The sequence below is a fragment of the Trachymyrmex cornetzi genome, unplaced genomic scaffold (assembly GCF_001594075.2).
Source record: "Trachymyrmex cornetzi isolate Tcor2-1 unplaced genomic scaffold, Tcor1.1 scaffold724, whole genome shotgun sequence".
Taxonomy (NCBI): Eukaryota; Metazoa; Arthropoda; class Insecta; order Hymenoptera; family Formicidae; genus Trachymyrmex; species Trachymyrmex cornetzi.
This window is the reverse complement of record NW_017300053.1, coordinates 209,475-222,505: the sequence shown is the minus strand read 5'-3', so window position 1 is coordinate 222,505 and position 13,031 is coordinate 209,475. Positions and strand designations below refer to the sequence as shown.

General features: G+C 32.3%; 1 protein-coding gene across 1 annotated transcript in view; it reads left to right on the top strand.

The window, feature by feature from the left end:
• Window positions 1–13,031, top strand: part of Best2 (bestrophin family protein) — a 49,876-nt gene that overhangs the window by 20,602 nt on the left and 16,243 nt on the right. Inside the window, exons 2-4 of the mRNA XM_018517735.1 lie at window positions 3,243–3,353; window positions 6,400–6,571; window positions 10,148–10,277. Coding sequence (XP_018373237.1) covers window positions 3,243–3,353; window positions 6,400–6,571; window positions 10,148–10,277 — 413 coding nt within the window. The remainder of the gene's footprint in view (window positions 1–3,242; window positions 3,354–6,399; window positions 6,572–10,147; window positions 10,278–13,031) is intronic.

The following is a 13,031-nucleotide window of genomic DNA, read 5'->3' as shown; positions in this document are numbered from 1 at the left end:
TTTTGCTAATAGATAGAATCTCACGCATATCTTTGCGACATTATATAATTAAAAAATATTATTGAAGAAATTCGATGTCAAGGTTCAACTCAAAATTATAAATGTTATAAATGTTTTCTTTATGATGACTTCAGAATGTGTTTTAAAAATGTCAAAATGCAACGAAATTAATTTGAAAAGTATGTAAGATATTACCTTTACTGAGATCTCAAAACTTCTTTTATAGTTATACTTAAAAACTAAACTGTAATAGGTTCCCTGGAAATATTTTATCATTATACAAAAATAACACTTCGCGGTTTCATGACTCAGCGAATCATGAAACCGCTATATATTAATGTATGTATAATTATTATAATTCTTTGAATCAGGTTATACCTACTTCATGTCTCTCCTCATGAAAACAATTTAATTTTAATTTTGTATGCAAATTAAATTTTTTTAAAAGTGTATTTGATTTTATATATATAAAAAATTTATGAATTCATACTGTAAAAAATTTACCAACGTTTTACCGACATTTAAATGTGTAAGAAACTTTAATTTCTAAATTTTTAATCTTTTTGCTATTGGAATTGATGTAATAATGCATAATATTTTTCTGAAAGGATATCCCTTTATTAAAAAATCATGTAAGTATGAAAAGAAAAATTTAAATTCGATAATTACTAATACGTATAGTGTTATTACTTAGACTTAATACGTAATATGATAACATACTTAATATGATAATACTTAATAATAACAAAGTAGCAAACGTTTATAAAAGTTGATAAGTAAAAACAAAATAGCATTTATAATTATAATCTGTGAGTTAATAGAGAATTTAAATGCATTTTATATAAGTTTATTCTGCGAAAGCATTTGAAAACATTTATTGTTAGCATTTAATAAGAAACGTTTTCATGTCTATTTCTGCGTAATAGTTCGGTCAAGTTGTCCAATGAAAATTGACGAATGTTTGTTATAAGCAAACAGCTTAATTGGTGTTTGAAAGCGCATATAATTGTGTCCCATGTAAGTATGTGTGTTAATTTTATAGTTATTTTTGTAAAATTGCAATTTGCAATCTTGTGATCATGATTGTTGATTAGTGTGTGTAGTACGCGTCAAAAAAATATGGCTGACAACGGCGCCTTACCGTAATTACAGGCTGGCTAATGAGCAGAAGAGACTATCGAAAGGAAATAATCTTGTTTACGCAATTCTAGTGATTGAAATTCAATCACTGAGATCGCGTCAGAAGAATGATTTAAGCGGATAATGCAATTTATTATTTCACCTTACGCGTCACCTCAATTACTCTCGAAATTTTCATCCTTGTCATATCAGCAATGAGTGAATTTATTGTATACAATAATCACCTGGTACCGTTACGGTTTTGTGAGCACAGCAAGTTAGCTACTCTCTGAATGCGGCGGATGTCCGGTACAAATTTTCATATCTTTCTCCCTCTGCAGAAACGTGATATTTTATTGATGCTTTTCTTATTTTATGTTCCAAGGAAATATTCTGGTTTTGTAATTTGTCAGTTTGACATGTATGCATTATTTATTAAACGCGCAATGAAAACTCAAACATCTTATTTTGAATGTTATATTTAAAATGTACCTAAACGTTTTACATATACCGGATAAATGTCCGCAAAATATAATTTCATAATATTAACATAACTTATGACATAAGATCTTATCATAAATCAGGATGTCAAATTCCAGTAAATAAATCATTCATCTTCTATTTGAATGGAAACAAATGACGTACATTCATAGCTCTATTATCAAACAATGGTTGACATATACACTTTACAACATAAACTACTTTTCACTCTGACCCTGTTTGTACTGCATCCGTTGGATACGTGGGTATTCATTTTGCATTTAAAATCATTGTTTCTGAAGTCGAATAGTGAATTGCATTCTTAAATGCCACATTTTAAGATAATTCTAATCCATTAATTTGATTATTTTCATGTGTAAGTTTATATTTGGAGAGATAAAATGCAAAAAGTAAAATTATAGAACAAACTAGATCGCTTCTGATTTCCTATTACGTCGTATTTCCTATTAACGATCAACCGATATCTAATTTTATTACAAAGATTAAATTCACGATCGGGGAACATTACGCGTGAGGAGCGTATCTTCGAAACTCATAAAATCGATTTAGCCGTGACATACTTTTCGCTAATTCCCTAGCCGGTTTCAAAGCGCACATACCGTTTACGATTTTGTAGAATGATCTAGCTATTATCGATTTTACGCTCGTACTGATCCTATTGATGCAAAGTGGCACTCATTGAAAGCGAAATTGTGAAATAATTTATCTATAAAGTTCTTCCCTCTTTCATACAAAACTTGTTTTGCGTGCATCTGTCACGCGAGGCAACGCATCATCGATTTATTAATATCCATGATACTTCGAAATTAAAATAAATTATGACAATACCATTTCTTAGCGATTATGTGTGTAGTGTAGGGACTAACATTGTGGCATTGAAGAAGTGCTGGTATTTCCCAATCGTTTAAATTCAAAAAGACGTTTAAAAAGGAAAAAGAGTAGACACGATACTTCGAAGTTCATTCACACAACCAGGAAGTACGGAGCGTATTTGGAAATGAAAAATAGATTTCGCTCGTTTTTGACGCTTGAGAATGGCAAATTCTTACATCGTTACTGTGATTTATTAAACAAAGTGTATCACAAATTTTTACCGCTAATTCATTCTTAGAATACGAAGCGCTTGATACATAAGTTTCGATGAACACAACTGCTTTATGTCCTTTTTTTATAACGTTCGTGCATTGTGAATAATTTATTATAATGTAATAAAGATATATGAAGAAATAAAACTATTTTTTTCAAAGTCATAATGTGCTATCATATTATATCATACAATTTTGTGCAAATTATCACTCATACGAATACCATGAAGTTAGCTTTTAAAGAAATTAAAGACGTAGTTCAAATTGAATAGTAGATTTTCATAGTGAAGTAAAAATTATTATTGAGATATTGTACATAAAATAACATAGCTGTATAACATAGGATCGTCTAAACTAAATCAATGAGTATATATTATCTTATATATAAATCGACGACTTTATGCTACTGGATGCTCATTGGTTCAGACGGTTTTGTGCTACGCTATGTTATATTATGCTATACTTATGCATTTTGAGTGCTATAACCCTTATATTTGTTTGTATAATTAATTTAACTAAATCCTATGTTTTTTACAGATGGCGTGGTTCCGTTTACAAGCTTATCTGGCGGGAACTACTGGCGTACCTGTTCTTCTACTACCTCATCAATTTTACATATCGATACGTGCTTAATGAGCACCAGCGGCTGTGAGTACACAAATATTCCTGGAACTAAATGATAATTCCCATAAATTCCGTTCTTTATGAGGGAGCGGGCGGCTAAGGAAACTTCAAACAGGAAAAGAAACGTTTCGGAGTAAAATGCATCCTTGTACGTTAATATTAGAGCGACGAAGCACATCTTTTCATTAAATTTGTTTTTCGTATTCGGTGACAATTATTCCCGGTCGTAATTTAATTCTATACAATCGCCTCGGAGGAAACGTGGGAAACATAATACTGGGTTTAACGGATTAAACTCATGGCGATGCGGAGTAGAAAATATGTTCAATGTATGTATAAATAATTTAAGCAGACAATGTTTGTCTCTTGCAAAGGAATCAACGATTTAATCCTGTTCTTTTCGTTGTTTACTCGTTTCTTATCACGAATAATGCCAAATTCAACGATCGGCTAGCTGGTGCGTGAGCGTACCTGCTATAACTGTATTTTATGGACGTAGATAAACCCGTACAATATCAACCTTGGCCCGCCAACAAATACGAAGGTTCCAACATTTTGATCACGGTCATGCATATCATCGGTTAATATAAAAAAATTTATAATGCCTTCCTTTTCTTAGTTTTTATTGTTGTATTTTTGTCGAGCACATTTGGTAATCTTTCCTTCGTTTACCTTCGTCATGCAGGGTTACCACAGATCTGGAAAACTGGGAAAACCGAGAAAAGTCAGGGAAATTGATATTGGTCATGGAAAACCGGGAAAAGTCAGGGAAAAATGTAAAAAAGTCTGGAATTTTAAAATTTGCTCATAATTTCCTTAAAATGCTCCTATTCTAGATAATTGTTATAATTTTTTAATATTAAATCTGATGTATATAATGAAATACGTTCAAAACTTGTACACTTTAAACGATTTTAATAAAATAATTAAAATTTATATTTTATTCAATATTTTTCTTTGATCGCTATTTTTCGTAGTTGCGTTCTTTTTTCCAATACTAATTTATTTTTTGTTGGCTTGAATTTGCACCCAAAATTTTAGTATGCTGCTAAGCCTTTTTTGCATTGTTTTTAATAAAATAGGCTAATTTTTCTACAAGTCTTGACTTTAAATGTGTTAGAATTTACATATTTTATATTGGAAAGTTTTTCATTTTCATCTGGAAAACCTGGAAAAGTCAGGGAATTTTAAAATTTATTTTCTGTGGCAACCCTGGTCATGTTCCATCGATTCGATAGGAAAAGGTCATCGCACATATCAGTAAATAGCAATCTACAAATATAAAATGTTTATTAAATTTTAATAATATTAAGAGTGTATAATTATTCCTCGAGTTCTTAAGTATTCATTACTTTATATATTTCTTTCGTAACCTGTTCATCACATTGTCTGTGAAATTAATCGAGGTATCTATTTTTGGGGTAATATAAAATACATCTTTGGATATATAAAATACATCTTTGTTTTTATCGCAAAATAATTAGACAATCACTGCAGGTGACTCATACCCAAGGATAATTAATGGACACCTACAGTAAATGCAAACGACTCTTTAACTGCAAATATAATTACGACACGCATTTAAATAGTAATACGTAATACGATATAAGCTTAAACTTAAAAAATTGCGATTGCCTATATAAGTGATATTATTATTACTTAATAAATTTGTAATTTAAATAATATGTATCTAAACAGAAGCAACAGTTTCCTTTGAGATCTACTTAAATCATTTAAACAATAATGCAATTAAAATCACTAATTATTTACAATGTATGATTTTTAAAAGAATTCTTTTGGTGCATCTTATACAAGAGATACATAAAACGTGTTTAACAGGAATTCGTGTCTGACATTAAAAAAGGACATAAAAACATAACCTGTTATTTATGTGGGGCTGAAAAAGGGGGATAAAGAAGTGCCAGAAGAAAGCGCAAGGATGTAAAAAAAATTTCTCTTTTAAATCGCTTCGATTCGTCCGCGCTAAATTTAGAACTGTAAAGATGGCTTAAGGCAGGTTTAGGATCCAGGCGAAAGACTGAAATAAACGATTTAGTATTACTGAACAGGACTAAGCGGACTGTGCGTGGTAAGATTAATCATCCTTTATTAAGATTTCTTTTGTCCTCAGAGTTATCTGAAAATTTGCTACTTTTTTTAGACTGTGGAATACCCTTCTTGATATACCATCGTAAAAAATACTTTTTTAAATTATCAGAATATTTTGTTGAACATGTCTTGAAGAAAGTATTTGACATTGCTGTGTCATTATTCGAATTATTATACATGATGTCAATATCAGTTCCTTGTGGCCATGATATTGTACGTTCAAGTAACGGTAAGTCAATATTACTTCAAGAGTGCGAATGCGGTGCCAGCTATTCGCGGAAATTCCAACATAAACCTACTTACTGAAAGATCCTGGAATCGCCGTGTTAATCGTTCAGAATTGATGTGTGAAGTCATAAAAATAAAGACGGCTACTTTTATGCGTGGTGATTACGCTCTTCTTAAAATGACCCGTTGCAAGGCAATAACCGATATTGACGAGCGAAGCGAATTCAGAAAGGATGGAAAACGCTTTCGATAAAACCGATTTGCGCTTTCGCTTGCGATCAATCGCAAAAACAAAATATAAATTAGCATTTTTTAATATTAATTTACATTTATATCAGCGTGTAAGGCTGATAGTCGTCTACGAATATGCGCGAGTAACGCATCTCAACCTTGCTCTACTTATACGCGAATTTGTATATAAAATTTTATTTAACTTATAAGAAACTTTAACAATATGTAAATATCATACAAATATCTTAAATGAATTAACCTTCTGCAATCTTTTACAAAACATTTTTTTTTTCATATTTTTACTCTTCTTTAATTATTGCTTTGTTTATATTATTACTTTTCTTTAATTTACCATATTTATTAATTATAACAGCAGAATAGTGTAATAATATAACATAGTTGAAATGTATAAAGATATTTTGTTTTAACGTAAAAAAGAGTATCAAACAAAAATTTAAATAACTGATAATTATATTGAAAAGTATATTTATCTGTTCTGCAGAATTTTCGAAAAAATTCGTTATTACTTTGGCAACTCCAGCGAATCTATACCTATGTCATTCGTCCTGGGATTCTACGTGAGCCTTGTTGTGAAGAGATGGTGGGAGCAGTACAAGCTTTTACCCTGGCCGGATAATCTGGCCCTCTTCATCAGTGCTGCCATTCCTGGAAACGTAAGTAGAACCTGCCCATCGAGAAGAGGTTTCCTTTGTTGGTTTCAAACCCGATTAAAAATACAGTGGCAACAAAGCGTTCTTCTTGGAAGGATTACCGCTGTTTTTATTCGTAAAAATTTTGTGCGAAAAACAAAATCATTTTAGGATAAAAAAACTAAGCAACTTTTTAACACGAAATAATTTTTTTTCTGAGAAAACTCGCGGTAGCGTTAATAGATGCAACCTTGCTTTGGATAGTCGCTCGTGTTACGTTTGGTCTCATTACGCTAATGAATTGCCATGACACGTTTTGGTGTCGTTAACCTAAGTAGGTGCCAATCCAGTCATGCCACGCCCAGAAGCTAAAAAAAATGTGGGGGACGATGATCCTATAATTTCACAACAGGTAGCAAATTTATCTTTTCATTCTTTCAACTAAAAGAACGGAAATTGGTGTATTATTTGCCAAGACCTTGACATAAATAAATATTCCATTTGTATTTATAATTAGTTCACTTGTGATAAGGTAAGACTTGTTCAGCGATAAAAGTTAATGTATTCTTCTTTAAATCAAAACGCAACCATTTGCATAATTTAGATATAATTTAGATATAATTATCTTTATTAGGTACGCTAAAATATACGTATATGTCATCTTCAATATTTCCCCTATTTGAAGCAATCATCATTACAATCTAATCACTAATACTTAAATTTCCTAAGAGAAATACTGTCTAATTATTTTATGAAACGAAGAGCTTCAATTTCGACAACAAAGGCGGGTTCGGTGCAAGCTTCTACTTCTGGTCAATGACTCAGTGTCGGAGTGAAAGTGCAATGTACCGTGGCGAAAAAAAAGGATGAACCTACGCGCGCACGTCATGCACACATCACACATACACACATATATTCTTCTTCAATATATACCGATCTATTACTTCAATCGATTTCTAATAAAATATATGTCCATCAGTCATCGAGTGCTACATTCGTGCTACACGCGACTTGCAATCCTCAATTGCTACTAGCATTATTATTATACTAATAGAGCACAAATTGATCAATCGCCGCTAAACGATTTAATCGTTTCCTTATATGCAATCGCCCTCTTCGCCTTACTCATTTAGATCAGTACTAATTCCATATATCAAACCGCATAGAACGCGCGTCCAGAATGCAACGATTTTCGAGAAAGTTTCGAGAAAAAGTGGTTTGATTGCACGATGCCCCGCCATACGTATGGTTATTTCTGTTGAAAATATCGTTATAGATCTTTAAACTCGAAGCTAGCCAAAGTGTCGCGTTCTTTCATGCTGCAGAGCATGAAAGAATGCTGGATTAATTTCATGGTTTTCTGACGTTTATTATTACTCACGTTGCTATATCAGCGAAAGATACAAGCACCTGTGCTACCGCATAAGTTTTACTGCATTCCACTTGTCTATCTTCTGACTGTCATTCCATCATCTTCACGCGAGAAGCATTATCACGTTTTTATGTACAGCAACGCACGCTTCTACAGCCGATGATTCATGAATTCATTGCGGTCTTTCAATTTGCAGTATGATAACAATTTCGACTTCATCATAAATTTGCGCAACGCAAAATATCCAATTTATATGTAAGTGAAGTCTAATACCCTTGTCTTTATACAAAGCAAAAAATATAGGTACATTTGCATCAAATACCTATACAATTAACTTTTTGTAGGTATTCATATTTTTATTTTCGTAGACATTTTTTTGTGTTCAGCTCAAAATTGTTTACTATGTTCTAAGCTTTAAAAAAATCTAAAAAAATTCAAGATTACTTTTCAACATCTCTGCTACATTGTTAAATGGTTATTTAACTTAAATATTAAAATCTTTGTTTAATAAAAATTGAAATTTATGCCAAAAAATTTGACAGCAAAAAATTTTTCGTCTTAAAAAAGATCCAGTGTGTCTAGAAGGGTTAAAATAGTCTCGTGAAAATTATAATTTTAAACGATCAAGTTCCGATCAAAATTACTTGAATGGAAACTTTAGAGAGATCAAAATTGCATTAGGCGTATTTCAGACATATTAACGATATTTAAAATTACCTTAACCAGTTGTTACGTTCTGTCGCGAATTTTCGATTCAAAGCGCAGCAATTACATGCATGCATGTAAAAGCGTGCGTGTGCAATTGCGTGCGTACAGTACAGTGAATCTCTAGGAACGACGGGTTCCGATGGAATTTTTGCACGTAGGTAGGGGACAAGGTCCTCAGCCACGGAACGAGCCCATGGTTATATACATACACTCGTGGTCATGTAATCGCGTAATACAAAGTGTCCGATTTGTGAATGAGCGGTAACAATGGTTAACACGGGCTCCTGAACTGTGCCTTTCATTGAAATCTAATTGGAATGCAAGCCCCGAGAGACGAGATCGTTGCTCGGCTGCCACCTTTCCCCGCAAAGAGGATAGTTCACAAGCTGCCAAATCAGGCATTTTTACATGCGCGACGAGTAAGTCGCAGAATTCCGAGGAAGGAGTTGTCTCGTTTTTCGTACGTGCAAGTGAAAGATGACGAAAAGGCCATCGAAAAGATAACGGTGCTGTGGTAACATCGAACAATGATTCGATTCAGAAAGATCAGAATTGCGGAAAGAGAAAGCTAGAAATCGTTTTAAGAGTGGAGGATTTTTATTGTTCCCTCTTTTTACAAATATTTTACGATATGCGGTTATAACTATATAATCAATAAAGTTTGGTGTAATCTCTTATGATAGATCTATTACGTATTTGAGAAGGTTTATAAGTCATCGTTGTAAGCGGAGAATGCAAGAAACCTCTGTGGAGGCGAAGTTAATTAATGTGTGATGTATAAGGTATCGATAGTCGTGAAGAATAGATATTTTAATGATATAAATGAACTCCGACTTCTTTGCAATTTATAAATTCAATCTCAAGTATTTCCAACCTTTAACTATATATAATGTTTCTTCAAAGTTGCGACAATTTGAGCATACAGAAAATCTGAATGTCGACATCGTCGATCATTTCCGATTAAATTGATATTCCTCCAAGCGATCGCAACCGGCGATTGCAAAACGCGCGATTGGTTACAAAAGTACGCGTCAATGTCCAAAGAAGAAAGGAAAATACGGACACCACCGGGTTTTTCTCCGATTAATACTAGAACAGTTTAAAATGGTAGCAGTAAATATGGACAGAAAGAAGCGTACAATATCGGGCCAAGAGGACAAGGGGAAAGTATGCATGAGACGTAGAAACGTGTCTGGCATTTGTTGAAACGAATTTTGAAGTCGGCGCCGTTTTCGCTACCGATATCGACTTACTGCGAACTTTTATTGCGATTTATTGCGAATTTTTATTGTACATTTTTCTCGAAGTAGTAAATTTAAACCACGGACTGAATGATTTTAAAATTCTTTTAGTGCGTTTCAAGTATTATTAGCGCGAGCTTATTACGTCAGGTAAATTAGTTTAAAAATTAGTAAGCAAATTAATGTATTAAACATGTTTATCTTAAATTTACCGAGAGAAATATGAAGTATAATTAATTATAATATGAAGTATAATTAACGTTTATGTGTCTGTTTCAGGATGAACGGGGGCGATTGATGAGACGCAACATTGTGAGGTATGCCGTGCTCGCGTACGTCATTACACTGCAAAGGATTTCGCTCCGCGTTAAGAGGCGTTTCCCGACTCTTCAGCATATGGTAGATGTAGGTCAGTAAGTTATACATTTTCAAAATATATGTTTAGCTAATACACTAGCATGCGAAATGTAATACGAAGGATACCCTAAACTACCCGCTTTCTAATCGCAGAATAATATCGGTAATTGAAGCATATGGAAATTGAACTTAATCTCACAAAATATTCTTGAAAGTGTTTATAGCTGTGATCGCACTTAATCTATAAATGCAGAACACAGATCAAATTACTATATTTATCATTCTAATTACTTATTTAATATATTTGTTATTCTAATAATTTTCATTTGAAACTACGAAGTTGCCTTGACGAAACATTCGTCCTTCCTATAAATCGGATTATACAATAATAATAAATTATCAAAATATCTTATCAAAACTAATTGTAATTGGAAAATTTTCTAATATGTCATTATTATAATTTATTATTCTCTCGATGAGGGATATTATCCTTAGCATTGATTTTCACGGATCGTTGCGATCAAGTGTTACTTTTTATAATCGCTAAAGTTTTCTCTATGATTATATTCAGTTTATGCGAATATATAAATATAACATCTATACATCAAAAAGAAGCTGTTTTTAAGAGATCTGAAAGTATCTATAACAATTATCCTAATACTTATAATAATACTCTCACGCAATATTGTTATTAGTATAACTATTATACAATCGATGTCATTATTGGTTACTTCTTCCTGCTTACGATTACTGATGTATTGTAATAATCATGATACGGTCAAAAATACCGTCAATAATTACAATACCGGCGCCAGTACTATTGTTCAAACTTTTTATAATTCGTTAGATGTCTAGCCATTTTTACAATCAATGAATGCAACGCATGAAGATGATATCCCACCCGCATTGAGCAGAGGTCGCTTTCTTCTTTGTGCACGAGCTCGCGGCTCTTTTGTCGCATTATATGTCACCTTTTCAGTCGACGGGCAAAGCCGTTCACCACGTTATCCATAGATATACAATATAATGCAGCTTCGCCGCGTGTGCCATGATGGCGCAAGGACAGCCTGGTAGTTCTGACTTTTTTCGTTGCTCTTTGCATATAACTGTGTCGGCAATCACACGCGATATCGTGACCATTGAACGTTCGACAACTATGCTTCTGTAAAGCGATAGGCGAAATAATGGATGACAAAGTCGTGTATTTCAACAGTTAGCGCATTAAACGGTATTAAACACCGTAATATTAAACAATAAATACCTACCTAATATCCATTGCAAACGATAATTCACTTTTAGCTTTGTTTAATATGTAGATTTAGACATAATTATCAAATTTTACTACTTTAGACATAAATATGATTAATGAGACACAAATTAAAATGGAATATCTTTAATGGAGAGTAATTAAATATATTATTGCGGCTATTTTATTTATTAATTCATATTTATCTCAGTCACATTCTACTCAAGCAAGCAACTCGTTTTTGATAGTATATGAATATTTTTATAAAAATTAATAGAAATTTGTTGTTCATTGTTTGTTAACTTAATTACTAGAAGTAATAATCTGATAAACAAATACGAATAAAATAAAATATAAATAATATCTTTATCCAAGTAATTCTCTTCAATTTATCAAGTTATCTTTCATTATACAGATGTAAAATTTATTTTCTCCATTGTTTCGTTACCTTTGTTGCTTCCTATAATTTTATCGTCTACAAAGAAACCTACAAATGTACGTTCAGCTTCTTACGATCTAACTATTAGAGCGGATGTTACTCCAGAAATAGATTACATTTCTCCAATAAGGATCTCGCGAATGCTCCATGAACATGAGGATACTATCCATCCTTAGATCAAGGAATAAGTAGTGGAATCTACAATAAGAACCCGCTCTTTCGTGGAAATGACTGACTTTGCGGCGGGGTCGCGAAAGAAATATGTCGTCGGCGCGACGAAGAAGCTTGGCTCTTAGAAGACAAACAGGATCTAAACAGGAATCTTTACTATGGAAACAAAATCTGCTCGACAATAGCATGCTTTGAGTGACAGTTTCATTAATAATACATGCGTGAAAATGCATTTCTATAAATAAAGTGATGCCAGCTTTTTCTAGTCTTACTGGAAAATAGCAGTTTATGTAATGAAATAATCATTAAATCATGAAACTGAAAGGAATGTCAATGGAATACTGATACAATTTTTACGATATGTGCATTAGAAATGTAACAATTCCCACGTTGTGCAAACAGCACATTACAATTGTTGTCACTATTGAGGAAAGAATGAGAAAATACACGCAGAAGGTGTTTGCGCATTATAAATTTTGCAGCTGCAGTAAAACAAAAAGAAGACATTTTATTTTCTGCAAGCTGCTCATACTGACTTGATTAAATTAATTATTATTCAATGCGTAAACGTATGTATTAATTTTATAATTAGAGTCAATGAAAAAGAAAATTAATATAATAGGTATAATAAGTCAAACTTTACATCCAAATTTACGATAAATATGCAAATTATTCAGAATAAGTTCTCAGAAAAAGTCAAAATTTTTAATATATAATGCACATAAATAAAAGATCGTGTGGAAACAGATGTATCTCGAAGAAAAACATGATATCATATTTTTTCTTTAAAATGCAGATTCAAGACAATATGTCAATATACGAAAAAGTTATGAGCAAGAAAATTACAAACCCAAATATATATACATGTAATTTATACCTACGTGCGTCAGACTCAAAATAAATACTACAACTTTGATAAAAGAAATATATATTGTAAAAATGCGATATTA